This window comes from Meriones unguiculatus, chromosome 7, assembly GCF_030254825.1.
Source record: "Meriones unguiculatus strain TT.TT164.6M chromosome 7, Bangor_MerUng_6.1, whole genome shotgun sequence".
Classification (NCBI taxonomy): Eukaryota; Metazoa; Chordata; class Mammalia; order Rodentia; family Muridae; genus Meriones; species Meriones unguiculatus.
In genome coordinates this window covers 30608340-30632667 of record NC_083355.1, presented here as the reverse complement: position 1 = coordinate 30632667, position 24328 = coordinate 30608340, and the positions used below count along the sequence as shown (strand labels likewise).

The 24328-nt window shown below is 43.0% G+C and overlaps 1 protein-coding gene across 1 annotated transcript in view; it reads left to right on the top strand.

Annotated features, from left to right (window-relative positions):
• Positions 1–12257: 12257 nt before the first annotated feature.
• Positions 12258–24328, top strand: part of Smim36 (small integral membrane protein 36) — a 33048-nt gene continuing 20977 nt past the window's right edge. Inside the window, exon 1 of the mRNA XM_060388403.1 lies at positions 12258–12759. Within this exon, the coding sequence (XP_060244386.1) occupies positions 12309–12590 (282 nt within the window). The 5' untranslated portion in view covers positions 12258–12308 and the 3' untranslated portion in view covers positions 12591–12759. The remainder of the gene's footprint in view (positions 12760–24328) is intronic.

The window sequence follows — 24328 nt, the reverse complement described above, 5'->3', positions numbered from 1 at the left end:
TGTTCAGGGTGAGAATGTTGGCTTTTGCTGAATTAATGTGAGAAGCCATTTGAAAGTTTTAAGGCTCACTCAGGGTTACCGTGGTGGGGAGGGGGCCGTGTGGGAATTAAGCAAATAGTCTAGTTGCAGCAGTTTTTCTGGAGGTCCCGGAGCCTAGCACAACCCTGAAACAGTAAGATGGTAGGAGAGGATGGGAGCGTTAGGATATTTTGAGTGCAGAGCCATCAGGATTCTGTTACTCCATATGGCATTTGTGCCTGTCTCTGGGGTGCCTTCGGCATCCTGGCAATTAGCACTGTCAAAATCTCAGTTACATCTGAGCATTCTCTATATCTCAGAGCCAAGCATACATCTCAAATCCGGGCGTGTCTTCCCAAGTCCAATCTACATATCCAAATAAATGAACACTGGCATTACATAAACCCTACTTGGGAAATTGGATGAAGAGAAAGAAGGCGTCTCCAACCATCCATACCCTAATCACAGGTTATAAAAAGTCCAAAGGCAAAAGGAAGACAGAATGCCTCCAGATGGTCTGAGACTCAGATAAGGAAATACAGAACATCATTATGGGTGTGAAGCATTTCTAACCAGAGAAGAGAAAGAGAGCAGAAGTGGAGAACAGACCCGGGAATGGATAATAACCTGCTGTCCCTAAAAACTGGGTGCTTTCACAGTTCAATTGTTCATTGATTTGGTTTTTGGAAAGGGTTCTTGTCAGTGCTCTCAAAGGCAACATACAAAATCAGGTTCTCTCAGGTTCGATGGTAGGAGAAATTTGGTATCATTTCCATTTTTCTTATTTTAGATGGGGCCTCCAACCCAGTCCTTTGCTTCTCTGGTTCTGTTTTATGCATTCTGAGATCTCTAGATCAAGACTGACTTTTATCGGAATGGATCAGAGGGTTAAAGCACCTGTCACCAAGATAGGCCACTAGAGTGTGAGTCACACATGGTAGGAGAACCAACTCCTACATGTTGCCCCATGTGGGCCCCATGACACGTGTGCTCCCCACACACAGTCTCAAAACCAATTAATAAAGTGTCTAAATGATAAACATTATTATTGCTATCATTATTAGCGTTAACATTTTTTTATGGAAAACTGACCATCCTGGAGACATTCCTTCCCAGTCATAGAAAAATGGAAGCTCATTTTTTTTCTTCTTTGCACTATATAACTGAAAGCCACCTTCCTAGAACATAGCCAAGGCCTCATTTTTGGAACCCATGCATACTACCCATGAATGTCTACACATGTAGACATGGCTAAAGCCAGGGTCTTGAGAAGGGGAGATTGTGCTGGATGACCTAAAATCACATGTAGATTTTATGCACAGAAAGAAGCCAAGATGCTGGCCTTAAAGACTAAAGTGATAAATCACAGGAACGAGTGGGAACTGAAGAGCCAGACATGATAGAGGCCATGCCTGTAACGCCAACATTCAGGATGTGGAAGCAGAAGGATAAAGAGTTTAAGACCTCTCCAGCTCTTACTATTTCCCAGTTCTTACCTAAAATTCCGTTCACCTGCCCAACAGTTGCCCATCAGGCTCAGCATCTGCTTTGATAGTCTGAAGGGCAGAGGCTTTCAGAGGCCCTCTGTAATAGGTTCCTAGGTTGTTTCCTGTTTTCTTCTTCTTCTGATGTCCATCCTCTTTGCCTTTCCGGATGGGGATTGGACATTTTAGTTAGGGTCCTCTCTCTTGCTTAGTTTCTTTAGATGCGCAGGTTTTAGTGCGTTTGTCCTATGTTGTATGTCTATATGAGTGAGTATATACCATGTGTGTCTTTTTGCTTCTGGGACAACTCACTCAGGATGATCCTTTCCAGATCCCACCATTTACCTGCAAATTTCATGATTTCCTTATTTTTCATTGCTGAGTAATATTCCATTGTGTAGATGTACCACAGGGTCTCTACAAGGAGAGCAACAGAACAAGAAAATTTGAACACAGGGAACTTCCAAGAGACTCATACTCCAACCAAGGACTATTCATGGAGATAACCCAGAACCCCTGCACAGATGTAGCCCAGGGCAGTTCAGAGTCCAATTGGGTTACATAGTAATGTGAAGAGGGACTGCCTCTGACATAATCTGATTGGCCTGCTCTTTGATCACCTCCCTCTGGGGGGGAGCAGCCTTACCAGGCCATAGTAGAGGACAATACAGCCACTTTTGATGTGAACTGACAGACTAAGATCAGAAAGGAGAGGAGAACCTCCCCTATTAGTGGACTTGGGGAGTGGCATGCAAGCAGAGGGAGGAGGGAGGGTGGGATTGGGAGGGGAGGAGGGAGGGGCTTATGGGGGGATGCAGAATGAATAAAGTGTAATTGATGAAAAATTAAAAAAAAATAAATGTGGGCTAGGACTGTTAAAAAAAAAAGAGTTTAAGACCTCGGTTTCAGTTACTTCGGGAGTCTGAGGCCAACCTGAGCTACATAAGGTGCTTTAAAAATAAATAAAAATAAACAAACAAAAACTAAGGAGGGAAGGAAGGAAGGAAGGAAGAAAGGAAGGAAGGAAGGAAGGAGAAGGAAAAGAGGGAGGGAGGGAGGAAAACCAAAAGGACCTGATCCTCTCCTACCATGCTGGCACAAGCCAGTACCTTGTTGGTGGCCAGTGTTATGAATTTTGTATATCAGACCTCTAGAACTATGAAACCCCACTTGCATTCTAACAACAAAGGTGGTGTTAACTTGTTACTGCAGTCACAGGAAACCGATAAGTCTACACATGCCTCATGTCATACATTCAGCAGGAGAATTTACTGCCCCAAACTATTACTTTTAAACATTTTTCCCTTTTCTCCATCAAAATCCTGAGATAATTCGCTGGTGACGGACACAACGGCTAACTGCCAAAGGTGTCCTTCTTTCTGCTGCCCTTATTCACCCCTCCATCCCTGATGACATTAGCCTTAAGCTCACTTTATTTTCTTCACTCTTACTTCATCATCACACAAGCTACTGAGTACCTCGGCTCCAAAGGTATGTCCTTTATTCCACCTTATCCATGTGTCTTGCCCGTGCTCTCTCAGTCACGTCACTCCGAAGACCTCCAAACTCTCCATTTCAATACTGCCTGGCTCCAGCTACCGCCCTCAGATCTTCCCAGGGCACTGGCTGCCATTCCTTCTCCCAGCTCTCTCCTGGCCACACAGGGGCCATCATTGCATTAACTCCACCATTTGTCACATTTCCCAGCCACACACACACACACACACCCAGTTTAGAGGCTTTGATCTCCTGTCCGAACCATTCCTGTCCTAACATTTACTATCGCCATCTATTTTTGCTCCCCTGATGAAGCTTCCAATCTGCTTACCAAACCACCTGCCCACTTTGAGCTAACATCTCTTTAAATTCTCAGCGGCACACCATAACTGGATGGCCATCCACTGCTGAATTCCATCGATGACTAATTAAGAAAATGCCTTACAGCCGGATCTTATGGAGGCATTTATTTTTCAACTGAGGCTCCCTCCTCTCCAATGACCCTAGCTTGTGTCAAGTTGGCATAAAACCAGCCAGCACACTACAGAACTATGGCCTTATTCCTGATTGGGGTCCATTCTTCAATGTTTACTCTGAATCCCATCTTTTCCCAGGAATATTGTTACAATTATTTTTCCTTTGTCCTTTTATATTAGAATGTTCCTGTGGACACACATGAGTGCTTTACTGTAATCCGTCAGAAAACCGACCAGAATTCCATTTTCTGAAATCCTTCACAGCCCAAACCCTCCAGTTATCTGTAATCTATACTCAGTGCCTCGACTCTCTGTTTGAAGTTCTTCTGTCAGTTTATTTGGGTGAATTTCCACCCTCATCCCATCCCTCCTCTGAAAAACTCTTTAGATTTTATGAAAACTGTAAACTAGCAACTGGTTCTCTGGGCTCATGTTACCCAACCGCTTAGCATCCTTGAAATATTTTTAGTTATATTTGTCTTGTGTTGCGGCATGTACCGCAGAACACGTGTGTGTGCCTGTGTGCGTGTGTGCGCACCCCCGCGCACTGCATATATATGTGGAGGTCATAGGTATCAGTTCTCTCCTTCCTTCCTGTGGAGTCTAGGAGTTAAACCCAGGTTGTGCCTGCTGACAAACCCCTTTAACCGCTGCGCCATTTCACCAGCCTATCACTTATCAAATTGTAACCTAGTGGCTTCGTTTATTCATTAGCACCTTTCCTCCCTTAATTTTCATGGTACCGTGTCCTGGGTTTCCTCTTACCTCATTAGCTTCTCCTTCTCTTCCTCATCTAATGACTCTTCTTCTCTGCTGGGCCTCCAAGCTTCAAAATGCAACAACCACCATTCTAAGGCCTCTTCTCTTCCTTGTCCAATGTTCCTTGTCCAGTTTTGGACGGTGCAGAGTGCGGCATTTTGATGGTGCTGGAAGTTGTGTTTGCAGCGGCGAGCTTTCCTCTAGGCTCCATGCTCAGATATCTAGATACCTCCTCTGCATCTCAAGCTTAACTCATCCTACTTTGAGCTCTTGACACATCCGATGTTACCTCCCACCACCACCTCAGCTTGTCTACACGCCACAGTATGAGGGATGTTGATCTCTTGGGGTTGGGGTTAGAGAGCACCACATGGGTGCTGGGAAATGAACCCTTCTTGTCTTATGAGGGCAGGCAGCGTCCTTAACCACTGAGCCAACTCTACAGACCAGTTACCACTCTAGCTCTTGAGAATTCAGTAGCCTTTTCCATCCTATCTCTCAACTCGGTCTTACCTTGGACTCTTGGCTCATTTCCTTACATCCCGTGTGCATAGATTCCATCGTAAGTAACCCTGGTCTTTCCTGTCAGTTACCTCTGCTTTACTATCCAGAACATATGAGATGGGAGGGGGGAAGGCACACTGTAACTTCCGAACACTTGTCACTTTTTCAGGTCCCCCTTTGAAAGTCTTCATTGCCTTCCAAGTAGGAAAGCTGCTTACGGCCTTCATTCTTCTCGTCTTGTATTTGAGGGTTTAGTGTTTTCAGTATCTTGCTACACATCACTGATAATTTTACATTTCGAGAGTAGCCCTTGCTCTACCCATAGTACCTAATTCTTGGCTTATGGGTGTTGATTAAACAATGTCTGAAATGTACAAAAAGGAAAAATAACCCTCAGGAATGATGGATTTGACTCTTCAAGGCTGAGTCTCTCTCAAGAGTCACTGCCTCTAGAAATTCTGGATCATAAAGGAGAAGAGAAGTGAGTTGTGATAATTCTTGAGGAGAGAAGAGAGGCATGGCCTTTGCCTCTTAAAAAATATATTTACCCCTGCAGTGTTGTTCATCGTCATTTTTATAGGCCTGGGTGTGTTTTTTCTGTCTTCTGAGGAATTTTACTGGGAAGTTATAAAAGGCTGCATCAATGCTGCCAACAAGAAGCTATTTTAATTGAAAGGTCTTTATCTTTTCTGGAAGTAAGTCATTTTCTTTCATCTCACTCACTTTATTCTGTGGCCATACCTGAGAAAACCGGCACAGTACCAGAAGGGGCAAGCCCCGAATTAGAGCAGAAGCGAGCCCTTAAAAAGCTTGCAAGCCTCACGGTTTCCTCTAAGCCATGTCTCATCTTAGCTATAGAGTAAATATGTGGTCTGCTCATTCCCTAGGACTGTTACAGAAAAGCCTCACTTCTCCCCCCCCCCCCCCACCAAACAAAAAGAATGACTTAGAGCAAAAGTCATTAATCCTTCCATTGTTCAGTCTGAAAGTCTGAAGTCAGGAGCACTGCTTCATTCTGGAGGTTCAGGAGGAAGATCTGTCTCCTGTCTCTCCCAGTTTGGGTAACAAGCGGAGACAGGAAGTGCTCCATGAATGAAGCGCTCCCATCTTTGTCTCCATCTCCTCATGGCATTTCTGTCTTTGAGTGTCTCTGTGTCCTTACAAGGATACCCGCCAGGGGCCGGTCTTAGCTGGCATGATCTCAACTAAGTACACTTTGTTTCCAAATGAGGCTGTACTCTGAGGTTCCATGTAGGCGTGGATTTGAGGGGGCGGGTTCAATTCAGTCCAGTGCAGTGGAGGACTATGGAATGGTTCAGTGCTAAAATGTAGCAGTGTTTCTCCAGAGGCAGCCAGGGAGCTGCATGGGTGCTTGCAGCTGAAAGCTAGGAATAGAGAGTTGGAAAAGGGTCATGTCCTCAGTGAGGTCCAGTGTTTTTTGTTTGTTTTTTGTTTGGTTGGTTTTGGTTGTTGTTGTTGTTTTGTTTTGGTTGTTGTTTTTTTTAAATACAGATTAGAAACATTGTTTGGCACTGCCGCTCCAGCTCCACTGGTGTCTGCACCAGCAGCTCTCAACCCGTAGGTTGCAACCCTTTTGAGGGGTGAACGACCCTTTCATAAGGCTCAACTAAGACCACCGAAAAACATGTTTACATTACATAATTCATAACAGTAGCAAAAATTACAGTTATGAAGTAGCAACAAAGTAATTTTATGGTTGGAGGTCACCGAGACACCAAGAACTGTGCTAAAGGGTCACAGCATTAAGAAGGCTGAGAACCACGGATCTACAGAGTGTGGCCTTTCATTTGCCGCCCAGGTTGGAAATGCCGGCACAAAAAGGTCTAGACTGGGATTCATAAAAAAATCTTTCTTGAGAAGGGGGCACGGTGCCTGGTCTATCACCGTGCTCCAGGGGCTGTCCTCATACCCACAACCACGTGTGCAGCACAAATTGGAACTTGTGAGTTACTTCCTTTAGAGGGACATGAAGGCAAAAGACGCTGATGGGTAGAAAATGGGTCTGGAGGGAGTTAGGAGAAAGAGGCAATTGAATATAATCCACAATGTTTACCCACGTATGAAATTCTCAAACAGTTAACAAAAACTTTGGGTGAGGTGTTATTTAACGGTGTGGCATCTAGTACATTAGCAGCCACACTCAAGAGCAGGCCCCACGCTCAAGAGAGGAGGAGAGAGAGGGAGAGAGAAAGAATACAAATTTAGCAGGAGATGATTTGGGAGGAGTTGGGGGAGCAATAGATGTGATCAAATATGCATTTTATGAAAATTTCAAAAAAGTAATAAAACATTATTTTTAAAATATTACTTATTATAACAGAGAATAACATCTATACATATATTTCAAAACTTGCCTTGGGGCGGAGGATGCAGCTCTGAGGTAGAGAATTTGCCTAGTATGCACAGGTCCTGGGCTCAAACACTATCACATCCAAAAAAAGAAAGAAGAAAAGGAAAGAAAAAAGTCTTACAGTCTTCTTTCTGTTATTTACTGTTTGACCTGAAAACATCACTTATTGAACCTAAATGCCCTTGCCTTAGTTAGGGTTTCTATTGCCGTGAAGAGACACAATGATCATGGCCACTCTTATAGAAGTAAGCATTTAACTGGCTTACAGTTCAGAGGTTTAGTCCATTACTGTGATGGTGGAGAGCAGGCAGACGTGGTGCTGGAGAAGGAACTGGCAGCTCCACATTTTGTTCAGACGCAGCAGAGAGTGATCTGGCTGAGACTTTAGAGCTCACACCCATGGAAACAGACTTCCTCCAGCAAGGCCACACCTACTCCAGCAAGGCCACACCTACTCCAACAAGGCCACACCTCCTAAGAGTGCCACTTCCTGTTGACTAAGCATTCAAATGCATGATTTTATGAGGACCATACCTATTCAAACCACCATGTCCCCAACTAATGAAGTCTCCCGTAATTTTTTTAAGTTTGTGATACTTTTGCTTCTGAAATTATTAAATATTTTTAAATAATTTATTTACTTTTATTTCATGGGCATTAGTGTGTTGCCTGAATGTATGTCTGTGCAAGAGTGTCAGATCCCATGGAACTGGAGTTACAGACAGTTTTGAGCTGTCATGTGGGGTGATGGGAATTGAACCCAAGTCCTCTGGAAGAGCAGACAGTGCTGAGCCAAATCTCCAGCCCTGAAATTATTAAATATTAACCTAGAGCTTTGGGGACCTGGTATCTTTCAAGGACACAAGGAACTCTGTATGTAATACCAGGAATAAATTCCAGTCCACAATATTTAAAATACCAAAAATACTTGGGTATGTTGAACAGCAAACTCTAGTTGCCTTTCCACGAAACACTGTTGCAACAATACAGAATGCATTTGTTTTTTTCCTCAAGTAATGTTTGAGGTCAGCAGTCACAGCAGACTTCAGTACAAATGAGTACAAGGCAGACCCCACGGGGTGCCTTTCTCCTGGGTTCTGAGTGTCTCCCTCCCCAACATAGAGAAGTCATTTGATCCCTATTTCAGGCACTGGGAAGAAGTGGGTACAAGAGAAAGAGTGGGGCCAGGGAGGGGAGGAGGAGGAGGAGAAAGAGGATGGAAATGGGAAATAAAATCCCACGCCTTCGCTAAGCTTCAGTTTTCCTAAATTCAGAGAATAAGTCTCAAACAGTGGGATTGGAGTTCACCTCTCCCCCTGAGCGCTGCAGCACTGTGTGTGTGTGTGTGTGTGTGTGTGTGTGTGTGTGTGTGCCACACAAGTCAAGCTCAAAACCAGCAAGCGTCTGCCAGCATGGTAAGAACACAAGGAATGTTCGCAGTGAATGAAGGAGTGAGGACACCCTGACTACCTTGAGGGGTTAGTTCTGAATCATGGCTTGTTCTTGGCGGTTACATTCTGTTTCCTGCCAACCATTACCGTTGGCGGATTGCCAGGTTGATTTTCTTTATTCAGTAACCACTAGATGGCGCAAAAGGAAAAGGCTCCAGACAATGAGAGAGGGAAGGCAGGCCCAAAGGAGAGGGTGGCCACAGTGTGAGGGGAAAAAAAAGCAGGCATCCTGGAGTTAATTTGGTAAAACATGTAAGGTTCATTTCACGCTGGACATTATGGGAAGCTGACCTACCCCAGGAAGGCTTCTCATAGAGTTAAGCTTAAGCAGAGACAGAACAATGAGGCAACAATAACGAGAACAAAACTGTATGCTGATGGTACCAAAAACCTGAAGCCAAAAGCAATAATCTTAATCAAAATATTACAGGATACCACGTGAAAAGTCAACACAGTTGGGTTGAGGGATGAAGAGAAGCCAGGCCAGATGCCCATCGTGATTAAGGGTTGTCCCTGAAGGGAACCTAGAACTGACGGAAAACCCCACTTACAAGAGCAAAGTAGCTGCATATACTCTGATTTAGTATGGACCATGCTATGTGGAGTTCTCACTTCACAGTCAGTTTTAACAAGCCTTTGTGCATCTGTTTAAAGGTGCCGGAGCGCTCATGCTGTTCCATGCAGACACCTAGACATCTTGGAGGTTCAAGTTCAGTACAGAAGTTAGGAAACTAGAGTTCAGTGTTGGCAAAAGAAAGTGATGGTCTGGTATACACTGTTGCCTTTTAAAGCCTGGCTTCAGGCTGGGACACTGCATGTGACTGACCGATGAAAGACAACGTCACTTCCTGGGTCCTGTGCTCACCACGGAACTTCCTGATAACAACTTGATTTTTCTACAGATCTGCCTTCAAGAAGAAGGGAAGCCATGGTCCTTCCCGAGCGAGCTACAGGAGTTCCGAATGTTGGCACTCTGGTTTTTAACACCTGTCTCGTAGGACCTTGGTCAATGGAAATTGTTGCCAGGAAAAGGACTTTCTCTTGACAAAATTAATTCTCTGAATCTATTGAACGGTTGTTGAACTGTGTATTGAGCACACCCTGGAGTATCTCTTGGCAGATAGTCAAGGTCCATCTGAACATTTCACACTCCTTCTGTTTTCATACTCTCTCATCCAAGTACTAACCAGATCCAGCCCTGCTTGGCTTCTAAGATTAGATGAGACTGGGCACATTCAAAGCAGCATGGCCCTAGACTTTGCTTTGATATTTTATGCCCAAGACTCCAACAAACTGGCATAGCAAAATTATCCATTAAAACCGCTATTAATGCAGACTCCAAGACTCAAGTCCCAGATATCCTCACCAGATTGATTTGGGTTTGATCTAGGCATCTGCATTAATAAGAAGCCAAGTGGAGTCCAAGAAGGATGGCCGGAACCTACAGCATAGGAGAAGCATTCATCCTGCATCCAGGACCACAGAGTCCTAGAATATTTCATTTGGAAAAGATCTCCTGAAGATTAAGAGTGATCCTCTAAAGCAGTAGTTCTCAACCTTTCTAATGCTGTGCCTTTCATCGTGTTGTGGTGACCCCCAACCATAAAGTTATTTTATTGCTACTTTACAACTGTAATTATGTTACTGTTACACATTATAATGTAAATATCTGATATTCAGGATTTGTGATATGAGCTTCCCAACGGGGTCACAGCCCAGAGGTTGAGAACCACTACTCTAAAGCATTCCTGAAGCCTCAGCTTTTTGTGTAAGTTAGGCACAAATGGGTGTGGCAGGAAGTTGCTCATTAGAGCTTAACCAAAACAAACAAATGAAATAAAACCCTGCCAACCTCAACCTCAACCTCAAGATGCTTTTAACTGAGAGTATCGAAAGACTGCTATTAGAGAAATGGCCATTCATGTCCTGTATAACCAAAAATCCACATACCAAGAAAACAAGGAAAACAAATACGGTGTGGGAAAGTTGTAAGTATCTTTTTATCACAGTAACCAAATGCCTCATAGAAGGAGCTGAAGGATGGACTCATTTTGGCTCGTGGATTCAGAGGGTTCGGCACATCACGGCAAGGAAGGTGTCATGTCACGGCAGAGAAGTTCATGTCATGGTCCAGGAGGCATAGAACAAGGACATACGAACACTGAGCTCCTTTCTGCTTTTCCTCTGCCCAGACCACTAGCCTGTTGGGTGGTGCCATCCAAATTCAATGTCAGTCTCCCTCCTGGGTTAATTTTCTCTGGAAATGCTCTTACAGACACACCCCTAGACGTGCCTCACTAATCTAGATAATTCTAAACCCAGTCAGGTTAACAACGAAGATTTGCTCTTACGCGAGCCCAATACGAATACCTTCAAGATGGCAACAGCAGCGTGTTTTGAGCATAGAGTCTTGCGCATCTGAGTAAGTCATAAGGAAATGAAGCTAGGTCTATTGGCACTATGGGGCAGGACTATGAGGTAGAAAGAAATTATTAGTAAAAGGATAACTTACTGTAGTCCATATATAAATTTATTCCTGCCCTTCATTTTCTTAATTTTAAGCCTTATTTTATTTTTAATTGTATAAATTACAGGCAGTTGTGAGTCAGTCAGTGTGGGTGTTGGGAACTGCATTCAGGTCCTCTGCAAGAACAGAGAGTGCTCCTAACTGCTGAGCCAGGACTCCAGACCACTTGCATCATCCTTAAGTGGTGATTTGTACAATGAACTGTTTAACATCTGTTTTTATTGCAGAGCTGTCTTACCTTTCTCACATCAACGAAACAATTCCATTAATGAAGACCATGAAACATAGGAGGTGCTTGAGAAGGATATTGATGGGTGAAAAGGAAAATAATGAAGGATGGTAAATGTCTCAGTTACTTTTCTATTGCTGTGACAAACACCATGGCCAAGGCAAATTATAAAGCACAGCATTTAATTGGGCTAAGGGCGTCAGGGGATTAGAATCCATGATAGTGGCACAAAGACATGGCAGCAAGAACAGTTAAGCATTCACATCCTGACCCACAACCAAGAGGTAAACAGAGGCACAATTGGAATGGTTGAAGTTTTCTGAAACTTCAAAGCCCACTCCCAGTGATGGACCTCTGCCAACAAGGCCACACCTCCTAATCCTCCCCAAACAGTTCTACCAAGTGGATACCAAGTGTTCAAACATAGGCGCCTATGGGTCATGCTTATTCAAACTACCACAGTGAATCCATCGGGTACTGGTACATTCCTCCTGATTTAAAAAAAAAAAAATGCTAATCCAAATCCCAAAGGCCTGGCACCCCAAATCAGTCCACAACTGGCATTAAGCTTCCATTAGGGGAAGGCTAACAATACTTCACACTTCACAGTCCTCCATGGCAATCCAGGTTTGTGACCTTGTGCTCATTAGCAGCACTTTTGCTCAAGTGATTTTTTTTGTCTCCTTGTCCCTGTCTCTGTCTCCATCGCTGTCCCTCTCCCTCTTTCTGTCCCTCTACCTGTCCCTGTCCCTTTCCTCTCCCTCTCCCTGTCTTTCTCCCTCTCCCTCCCACGCTCCTCTCTCCAGTGGTATTAACAGAAAGAGCTTAAGTTATTAAACTGAGCAGCTCTAATCCTTGAGGTTTCCTGGAGCAGTGGGGATTATTGCGTTTTTATTTCAGAGTCAATGTAGCCCTTGTGTTTCCTGCCTGAGATGCCCAAACTGACCCCAAATGCCTTTCTCTAGACACACTTCCCCACTGTGGGAGAGGTGATGGAGTTCTACCTGGAGATCGACCCTGTCACTTTGAACCTCATCATTCTAGTTGCCAGCTACGTCATCTTACTCTTGGTGTTCCTCATCTCCTGCGTGCTGTATGACTGCCGAGGCAAGGACCCCAGCAAGGAATATGCTCCTGAGACCACGCTGAACGCGCAGCCTTCCATCCGAGTGGTGGTGACGCAGCACAGTGCTCATGGGTCCCCCTGGTCCAGAGGACCCAGCCTTCACCTTAAAGATCCTGCCTCAACGGGGAAGAAAAGCACTGTGGTGTAAGACTGCATAAGGAACGCTGAGGAGAGTCCAACAAATGCAGCAGAAAACAGCTGTTCCGACTGTGGCTCCTGTTCTCCCCACGTGCGGGTCCTGATTGGCTGAGGCAGCTGAAGCTCTGACTTCCTATCTGCCCTCCGGTCACTCTTTGTGAATAAAGCAACCATCTAAGGTAAGATACCCCGAAGGGTTTTCAGCTGTGTCCTCTAAATGCAACACTATTTCAGAGCGAAGCAGCTTGCTAGTACCTTCACGTTAGGAGGGGCTGGCTTTGCATAGGTTTAAAAGACATATAGGGTGAGTGGAGGGGTGTGATAAATTATGAAAATAACTCAAGTCTATACCATACAATTTCATTATTGTCATGTAATCACATTTATACACCCAGACTTCAAGTTATTATCTCCGTGTGTAACAGCACATCCCATTCCATTCCTTCTCCCATCACGAGCTGTGTGGCCAAGACTGGGTTGAGATACCTCTTCATACCTCCAGTCTAGTGATAATGTCATCACAAAATATCATTTTCCAAAAAAAAGCCGCTCACTAAAACCTCTTAAGGGAATGCTTGACAATTAGTGCTGCTGTGATGAATGTCACTGGTGTTATTCCGAGGTGTGCTTCTCAGCAGGAAGTTTGACCTCTGGTGCCTGGAGAGAGCCCATTCAGTAAAGTGCATACTACAAGAACAAGAAGACCTAAGTTCAGATCCCAAGCACTGACATAAAAGGGGGGAGCGGGGTGTTGTAGCCTGTAACCACAAAGGCATGTGGACCCCTGGGATGAAGTGATCACTTTCTCTGACTAAATCAGTGAGCAGCAAGCTCAGGGAGAGACCCTGCCTCAAAACACAAGATGGAGAATAACAGAAGACAATACTCAACCTCTGGCCTCCATGTACATGCACATGCATACACACCTACACATTCATAACACGCACACACTCACAAACACAGGATTTTTTTTTTTTATGAAAGGAAGAATTTATTCAGGCTCAAATTCAAGGCTCAAATTCATGATTATGGGAAGTCCTGGCAAAAGGGAGCTTAAGGCAATTATTATGTTGCCTCAACAATCCGAGAATTAGCATCCTCCTCTTGTTTCTTTCTTTTTTTTTTTTCTTTTTCTGAAGGACAGAAACCAAACCAAGGGAACAATACTGTTCAGTTTAGGGTAGGTCTTTCTACAAGAACGCATTAGTTAAACAATTACCTTCATAAACATGTGATACACATGCTTGTATCCCATGTGATTCTGGAAACTATCAAGTTAAAATTCAACCCTTGTCAATTCGACCTTCACACACAGCATTTTAAACCACAACCTTTCATACCTCAATCCCATGGGCTCATGGCCAATTTGTAGTGCAAAATAGTAAACATTCAGTCTAATTTCAGATTTCCCCATAGTTTTAAAATCCCAACACTGTTTAAAAAAATCAAAAGTCAAGACATTCTTCTAACTGTGGGTCCCTATCACATGAAAATACAATTTACATGTATTCAGCATGTAATGGTACAGAATAAATTTTCACCCCAAAAGAGAAGAATCTGAGCATAGCAAGACCAGTCCACAGAAAGATAAACCTTATTAGAGCAGACACCAAATCCTCAGCTCTGAACCTGGCATCTGGAGCTTCCAGTCAAACACAGGAAGTTTTACCTCTGGTCTTTAAATCTGACTTGACATAATACAAACTTATTGCATATTCATTGAAAAATATCCAAGGTCTTACAGCTTTGTGTTTTAATCCCCAAAAGAGTGCCCACAACCTTCTTGCTCCTTTTGTAGTTGTTGTTGAATAATATTTTTTTTCCTGCTCATTCATTCACCTGTTTCTACAAGCTTACATCATTATCTCCATTGTACATGCTGAGTATCATGCCTCCCCTCCCTTACAGATCTAGGTGGTGATTTATGGAATCTTTTTCTCCCCGTGAGTACCTGTGCGGCATTCAAAGAAGTAAACGTGGCATGAACCCCTGCCCTCTGCCCTCTGACCCTCTGCCCTCTGCCCTCTGCCCTCTGCCCTCTGCCCTCTGCTGCCTAACAGGAAGAAGAAGAGCCGGGCACTGGGGTAGAGAAAGCATTGCAGGTGCTCCATCAGGGTCCATACAGACTGCCGGAGTGGAGATGCATTTGCTCAGTGTTGATTGACCAGTCTCACCAGCTCAGCCATCAGAGATAAAGTGATTCAACTTGGAAGATCAGTGACTGTCTTCCTGGTGGGGGCAGCTGAGGGGAGGGTTGGCAGTGTGTTAGGAATACAGGAGATAGAATTTTGTATATAAGAAATGTCAAAACAACAACAACAATAACAAAGCTTAGAAAGTAAAAAATTATAGAATCCATTGACAGCAGAAGTCAGCTGTCTTCCAAAACTATGAAAAAATGTGAAACTGAATTACAGTTTCTGTGAGGGAAAAGTGAAGAGGAGAGGCTGTCCCATCCTGCCCTACCAGCTTCAACCCTGAGTGCTGTTTTGTCTTTACAAATAACTATAACAAATATAAAAGCAGATTGGTTCCCTTATATACATGTTTTGAGAATTCTGTTGAAAATATATAGATTTTTTTTCATGTATGCTCAAATAGCAACCTTCACTCTTAAAATGGAAATGTAAAACGTGACTGTGTAATGCAGAAAATTCGCACACTGCTTCTAGAAATTTCTCTTTTCGCACTAATATCCTTCTTTCTTTACCCTATGTCAGTGGAGACAAATTACATCACTGGTGGAAAAGTCAGGGAGCCACCAAAAATTGTTAGCAATATTAATTAATTTAGCTTTTGAGGGACGTAAATGTTCAATAAGCTAATAAAAGTGTCAAGGATATTCTTAATTAAGAATATAAAATACGCTTTCGCTTAAAATAGTTCTGTGAAATACTTGCACTGATGTTTCAATTTCATGTTTGGGCCATTTAAATAGGGAAAAAGTAGGAGCTGGAGAGATAGCCCAGGGGCTTAAAGTACTTGCTACTCTTGAAACCAAAGTTCAGTTCCAAATTCCAATGTTGAGTGTTTTACAAATGCTCCTGACTGGCTCCAGAGGGTCTGACAGCCTCTCTAACTTCAGAGGGCATCTACACGCACATAAACACACAACACACACATATACACTAATGACAAGTCTTTATTTTTAAGGAAGACTAACATATATGGAGAAAAGAATACCGTAAGAAAAAAAGTCAAATTATAGCAATAGTATAGTAAGTACCACCATGAAAGAAAACAATGACGGGGGGGGGAAGGAAATCAGAAAACAAACTACAAGCAAGCTAAGTTTGGAATGGATGGCATTGAACTATAGTCTAAACCTCCCCAGGTCATATGACTTATAGTTTATTCCATTTGTGTTCTCTAAACAGGTGCCAATTTCAGAATTTAATATATATACGTTTTTCTGTATAGAGTTTTATGACAAGTATCTATCTGTAAGCCTCTTGCTGACATCCTGGCCTGTTTTGTGTGACTACAAGTCAGTCCAGTAGGTCATGTGATTTATAAAGAGGAGAGAGAGTCACGTGACTCAGGACCCTGCAGACTGGTAGATCCAAAAGTGCGGTGCTGGCATCCGGTCAGGGTCTGGCTGCTGTATCACAACATGGTAGAGACGCCACCTGACATGAGAATGCTGGTCCAGGTCTCTCTTTTCTTTCTTTCTTTCTTTTTTAAACAAATTAACTTTATTTTGCTATCACAATCCTTGTTCTTTTTTTGATTACCAACAGCACTGACCTAAGCAGCTCCTATGAATGCCCAGTAGGTGCAGAGATCACCATGATGAAAACCCTCTGCAGCTGGACTTTTGGCTAGTTTATTTAATTCTTTTTTTTTTTCTTTCTCCCTACACTGCACCTATCCCTTCCAAACTCCACAACGCTAGGTAGGAGAGAAAAAAGGTTAGAGGAGAAACGGGATGTCGGTATCATTAGACTACTTCTTCCTGTTGATTAGGGGCATCGAGTTCCTTGGGGGTGAATTTGATCTTCGTAGTAGTCAGGATATCTCCAGCCATCAACCAGCAATCCAGACAAAAGCAAGCAGCAGGGGCAGCAGGGCCAGCAGGGCCAGCAGGGACAGAGGGCCAGCAGGGACAGCAGGGGCAGCAGGGACATCAGGGACAGCAGCAGCTGCCTTGCTCCTTTCTGGGCTCTAGCATTATATACCCTCTCAATAGTCCCCAGAATCCCAAAGGTAATCTATCTTCACCTGGCAAAAAATCACAACCCTGATAGAGCACGAGGCAAATCATAGCCAGCTGCCATGCACAATCTGAAGCGGCCCTGAATCCCACACCTGGGACTACAACAAAAACATAGTCACATAACATCTTTATGTGTTCCTGAATAAACTGCATTGAAAAAAAAAAACCTTTACAAATATTTTTATGCAAAGTACGAAAAAAAAAATCAGTTTTCAGCTGTCTGTGTGTTGTGATGGCCATATTTGCGCTATGAAGCCGCTACTTCTGTGATAAGATGTCACACTCTCAGCTAACCCTAAGCACTTACCCGAATGTCACAAATACACGTATTGTTAATATCTAAACTCAAAGCTAAAATTTTCAGCACATGAACTTGTGTGTATAAGCCACCCCCATGCTCAAACCACAGCACTCAGGAAGGAATGAGGCCAAAGAAGGGCTATGATTCTTCCAGAAATCTCTGGTCTGGAGCTGGACCTAAAATGAGTTCTGCCGTCATCTTTTTTTATCTATGCCCATCCTCTTTCTTTCTATCCTACTGTCTCATCGCATGTGTGCATTTCAAAACCTAGAAAATAATTTTTAAGTTACTCTTTATTTTTATTTTCAATGAATAGATGTTTTGCCCGCATGCATGTATGTACAGCATATGCATTCAGTGCCTACAAAGGCCAGAAGAGAGTGTTGGGTTCGCTGGTACTGTAGTTACAGATGGTTGTGAATGACCATGTGGGTGCTGAGAATTGAACCCAGGTCCTCTGGAAGAGCAGACAACATTCTTAACCACTGAGGCATTTCTATGGCTTTGACCGACATTTTTTATTTTTTGTTTGTTTATTTGCTTGGATTTTGAGGCAGGGCTTCTCTGTGTAGCCCTGACTGTCCTGGGATTCACACTGCAGATCAGGCTGGCCTTGAACTCACAGAGATCCACCTTCCTCTGCCTTCTGAGTGCCGGGATTAAAGGCCTGTGCCACCACCACCTGGCATGCCATTTCTTATTCTTAATTAAAGCTATTTCCTGGAGGAATTATTGGTTTCACAGCTGTGAGGTTCTTAGGTTTTATTAATTCACCACTAAAACCCGGTGGGATGGATTGCCAACCAGAAACATGCAGGTCCTCTGACCTTCAAATACCATCTTATTTTTGTTTCCTTGTGGGATTAGCACTCTCTTGGTTCACATTATTTTAATTTGTTACTCTCTCATCATGTGCAATTACTGTTAAAGAAAATGCAACATTTTGTCTAATTTGGTCACAGCAATATCTGTGGGAGACATATGCACAGAACACCCAAAAGGCAGCAAGAAAAAGAAAAGGAAGAATAGACATTTTCACGAATCTCAGCACATGCTGGGTATTTTCTTTTATTGATGGTATCATTTAATCCTCACACTCTCATATATGAGTGGCACAAAAAAAAATAGTTTAAATGTAATGATAGGTGGTTTTAATCATAGCTACAGCTTTTTCAAGGCCCCTGAGTGGCTAGCTCACTCAGCAGGCAGTATCTGAACCTACGTCTATTGTTCTCACCCTGTACTATTTTTTTTTTTTTTTTACGGCACACAATAGCCACCCTTGTATATTCTACCTATTTTCAATATGGAGGACACTGTTCAGTGCATGCCTATTAAGTCATGTAATGACCAGTTTTGTTCCATTGAATATTATAGCCAGCGTTGCCAATGGACAGAGTAGCATGCTCTGGTGTTTACAAAGTCCCTAGGGGATAGTGGACTAAGGCTAGCCATGCTACCAGGAAAGCCCACCTCAGTTCCTTCCTCTCACCACCTGCTCATAAGCCATTTATGCATGATTTGACTTCAAAACCATTTCATTGAACTAAAATATAGGTGCGATGGGTTTTAGAATCGCATACGTAAAGTCCCTGACACATAGTAACATCTCAGTGACAAGAAAGCCACTGTTAGTGCATCAAGATGGGTGGACGTAAGAAGGAAGCACATCCCGTGAAGGCTCAGGTCAGTTCAGGGTAAGGGGTGTATGGCCACACACAGTGGAAATTTGGGAGGGAAAGAAAGAGCTAGGAGTTGAAAAATTTTTCAACACCACATAGTCTCTAACTTATTTGTAGGATCTCTAGACATGGCACCTCTAATTTGAGTTTGGTCTGAAATGGAATAATTTATGCCATAATTAGTCCAGAAAAAAATCATACTGGAACTAAGATGAACCCCCTAATCCAACATGGCTACTGTTGTTATCAAAACAGAAAATTTAGCCAGGCCAGACGGTACATGTCTGTTAGCTTAGCATTTGGGGGACTAAGCCAAGAGGACCAGGAGTCGGAGGCTAACCTGGACTGCACAGTAAGATACTTTCTCAAAACTTTAAAAGGAATGGATGGCTGCACACAGACAAACAGTCAGAGGAACCACTCCATAAAACTGGAGTTGTGCAATCCAAAGCAAAAGAGCTGGAACACAGGAGAATGCCTAGAGCAGATCCTTCCAGAACCTTCAGAGCGAGCAGTTCCTGCTAATACCAAGAGCTTGGATGTCCAGGCACTGGACATGGGCAATGTTAAACAGAAAACAGCCGGAGGCCCTTAAACTCTCTCCTTCACTTACTGCCTCTTCATCCAAGCTATTTTTATGTGACTAAGGTGATACAGGTACATTACAAAAATAATAGAAATCATGTGCTTACTAAATCACAAGTTTATTGTAAAACAATTCTTTAGTGTACACATATTTTGCTATTATTAACGACAAATTTACATACCAATGAGACAGACGTGCTTGTTTTGAATAAAAGATTAAATCTTGTCTGAATATTTGAGATTGCAGGATGTAGTTGAAGAACATCTCCAAGAGTTTCCAAAGTTCTTTGATATTTTGATTTTAAGTCATCAGTTCTAGTAACTCTGCTTCACACAAGTACATAGTGTTTAGGGGCAATTTGATATGGTTGGAAATTTTGTCATAATTCCAAGCCAAAATTAATTTGATGATTTTTTTTTAATGAAACTCAAATCAAAAACACAAACATCGAGTTATAAAGTGAAACATTTTAACTGTGAAGTTAAAGATACATGAATTGAAACAAGCTGGTGTCAAGTTATAAAGTGAAACATTTTAACTGGGAAGTTAAAGATACATGAATTGATACAAGGTGGGAAGCGATGGTAGGCAAATACTGAAAATCTTTGTTCTCCCTAGCGATTATTGTGTTTCTGTAAGAACAAGAACTGTGCATTAAAAGCACTGCTGTCCATAAAAATAGCATAAGAGTCTCAAATCTCAGCTGAGGGGCTTCAGGCCGTGTTCACTGCTTGGCACAATGTGGTGCTGTGAACAGGGGAACACGTACATACTGTGTGTCCAGAACCAAGGCTGCTGGGAATCAGCAAGATGCAACATGGATGGGCAATATCAAACTAAGAGTCATGACATGGTTGGCTGTGATTTAACTGATGTTTGTGCTCAAAAAGTTTTGTCAGCAATCCCACATTTAGTTATGTGACCCCGCCCCACACACACACCTCATGCACATGGAGTCAGAATGGCTAGAACAGATGGATTCAAGGGCATTTTACAGATATGAGAGGGTGTTTTGCAGTTCAAATCTTCCCAGGGTTGGTTATGTAACTCCAGTGGAAAGGACACAATGCTAAGTTGGAGTCTCAGGGCAAGAGACAACTCTGTCTGTCTGTCTGTTTCTCTCTGTCTCTCTGTCTCTGTCTCTGTTTCTCTCTCTCTCTCTCTCTCTCTCTTTCTCCAACACACACACAAAGGCCAGGAAGATGGCTCAGCTGGTACAGTGCTTGCCTCAGAAGCAAAAGGAACCAAGTTTGATCCCCAAGTTCCAGGTTTAAGAAAATAAGTCCACATGGCAACAGGAGCCTGGTTAAGGAGACAGAGGTTGGGAGATCCCAGCCAGCCTGACCCATTTGGCCAGCTTTGGGCCAGCAGAAACAGCAAGTGGATGGAACCTCAAGAATAGCATCCAAGGTTGTTCTCTACCCTACAGACATGCACATACATACACCACATATACAAGTACACACACACACACACACACACACACACACACACAGTGCCCCTACTATTATAGAACTCAGTACAAGACGACTTAATTGCTATTTAAAAAAAAAAAACAAAAACAGATCAGTGTTAGCTCTAGAGTACTACCATTCTCTTCCAATACGCATCCTAACACTTTTTCAGATTTTTTTATTTTATTTTATATGTATGAGTGCTTCACCTGCATGTATGTATGTTCACCAAGTGCATGTCTGGTGCCCAAACGCTGAAATCAGACATGGCTGTCAGAGTCCCTGGAACTGTGTCAAACTCCTCTGGAGTTACAGATGGCTGTGAGCCACCACCATCTTGAGTGCTGGGAATCCAAACTAAGTCATCCGCAAAAACAATCAAGTGCTGGTGACTGTTGAGCCATTGCTCCAGGCCCCTGATTTATCCACAAGGGTTTTCCGCGTGTCCTGCAGAAGCCTTGAGATACTAGGTGGGGTTGGTAGGATCCAGGGACCCTGACTGTCTCCTGAGTGTGCATTGTGATGCCAAAGCTGCCCAGTATCCCTGTAAAATAACAGAGTAACTCATGAAGAAGGATACAGAGTGGCCACATTTTTGTGACTCATCACTCCCTACTCTTTATTTTGGGGGACACTAAACACAACAATCCCCTGGATTAGGACAGTACCTGCTGAGACAGTAGTCTAGACTCCAGTGCTGCTCAGGGATGTCAAGGACAGCTTCTTAAACATAATTTCACCCTCCCTGAGATACTGATGTGCTAGGCAAATGCTCTACCACTGAGCCACAGTAGTGCCCACTAGTGTTGAAAATACAGAAAGTCAGAGGAGCTTATCTGAATCTGCTGTAGCAGTTCTCTTCAACTTCAGCCTTCTTGTCCTGTCTAGCTTTAACCTATTCCCAAGATAGCAGAAGTCTAAAACTATGTTTTGTTTTGTTTTGTTTTTTCCTCTTCTCTACTTGTCTGTTTAATTACATCCCCATCATATGCTGGAATCCATTAGTTCTCCATCTGGCTTATCTCCAGCTTGCTGGCCTCAAGTATAATCCAAAGCAGGCAGGCACGTGATTACAAAGCTCAGGAGAAAGAAAAAAGTGGGGGAGGGGGACTCGGTTCAGAAGCCTGAGCCACCCAAGGGAGAGGAAAGCCTGTTGCTTCAGGGGACTTTATCATTGTTCAGGAGAAGCTGAGAACAAAAGTGTTTTTGAACTTTGGAATCTAGAGCACCAGTCAGATTGATAACAGTATTCTTATCACCGAAGACTGGTAATAAGAATCTGCTTGCAACTTCATATGGAAAAACAAGAAACCCAGAATCACTAAAACAATCTTCTACAATAAAAGATCCTCTGGAGGTATCTCCATCCCTGATTTCAAGCTGTACTATAGAGCAACAGTAATAAAAGCTGCATGATACTGGCATAGAAACAGACTGGTGGATCAATGGAATTGAACAGAAGACCCAGGAATAAACCCACACATTTATGGACACCTGATTTTTGACAAAGATGCCAAAACTAATCAATGGAAAAAATATAGCATCTTCCACAAATCTTGCTGGTCTAACTGGATGTCTACATGCAGAAAAATGCAAATAGATCCATACTTATCACCCTGCACAAAACTAAAGTCCAAGTGGATCAAAGACCTCAACATAAAACCAGACACACTAAACCTGTTAGAAGAAAAAGTGAGGAAGAGCCTTGAGCTCATAGACAGAGCTCCAGAACAGAACACCAGCAGCACAGGCTCTAAGAGCAACAATCTATAAATGGGACCTCATGAAACTGAAAATCTTCTGTAAAGCAAAGGACCCTGTCATCAGAACAAAATGACAACCTACAGACTGGGAAAGGATCTTCACCAGCCCTTTATCTGACAGAGGGCTAATATTCAGAATATACAAAGAACTCAAGAAGTTAAGCAGCAACAAATCAAGTAACCCAATTTAAAAAATGGGTACAGAGCTAATTCGATATTTCTCAATAGAGGAATATCGAATGGCAGAGAAACACTTAAAGAAATGCTCAACATAAGGGAATGCTCAACATTCCCTTAGTCACCAGAGAAATGCAAATTAAAACAACCCTGAAATTTCACCTTAAACCATCAGAGTGGCTAAGATCAAAAACTCAAGTGACAACACATGCTGGAGAGAATGTGGAGAAAGGGGAACCCTCCTCCATTGCAGGTGGGAATGTAAACTTGTACAACCACTTTGGAAACCAATCTGGCGCTTTCTCAGCAAATTAGGAATAGTGCTACCTCAAGATCCAGCTATACCACTCCTAGGCATATATCTAAAATATGCTCAAGTATACAAGAAGGACATTTGCTCAACCATGTTCATAGCAGCTTTTTCATAATAGCCAGAATTTGGAAACAACCCAGATGTCCCTCAACAGAGGAATGGATACAGAAATTGTGGTACATTTACACAGTGGAATACTACTCAGCAATTAAAAACAAGGAAAACATGAAATTTGCAGGCAAATGGTAGGAACTAGAAAAGCTTATCCTGAGGGAGGTATCCTAGAAGCAGAAAGACACACATGGTATATACTCACTTATAAGTGGATATTAGACATACAATATAGGATAAACCTACAAAAATTTGTACACCTAAAGAAGCTAATCAAGAAGGAGGATTAAGATGCTCAGTCCTCATTCAGAAGGGCAAATGTGACATGAGAAGAAGGAGAAAACAGGGAACAGAACAGGAGCTTATCACAGAGAGCCTCTAAAAGACTCTATCCAGCAGGGTATCAAAGCAGAGGCTCATAGCCAAACTGGGCAGAGTGCAGAGAATCTTGTGAAAGTAGGGGGAAGATGAAAGACCTGGAGGGAACAGGAGTTTCACAAGAAGAGCAACAGAACCAAAAAATATGGGCCCAGGGGTCTTTTCTGAGACTGATACCCCAACCAAGGACAATTCATGGAGATAACCTAGAACCCCTGCACAGATGTAGCTCATGGCAGCTCAGTGTCCAAGTAGGTTCCCTAGTAATGGGAACAGGGGCAGTCTCTGACATGAACTCAGGGGCTGGCTCTTTGATCACCTCCCCCTGAGGGGGGAGCAGCCTTATCAGGCCATAGAGGAAGACAATGCAGCCAGTCCTGATGAGACCTGATAGGCTGATGCCAGATAGAAGGGGAGGAGGACCTCCCCTATCAGTGGACTAAGGGAGGGGCATGGGAGGAGATGAGGTAGGGAGAGCAGGATTGGGAGGGGATTAGGGAGGGGGATACAGCTGGGATACAAAGTGAATACATTGTAATAAATTAAAAAATAATAAATAAATTAAATTTTTTAAAAAGAAATAAAAGCTAAAATAAATAAAGAAAGAAGCTACTTGCCATCGAGAAGGAAAAACTGATATTATGATATAATTATAATCATGCCCAGTAGGAAAATCAGAAGATCCAGAGGTCAACCTGAGCTGGAGAGAGAGAGAGAGAGAGAGAGAGAGAACTCAGTTTATAGTGTTTGCTGTGTGTGCTGGTGTG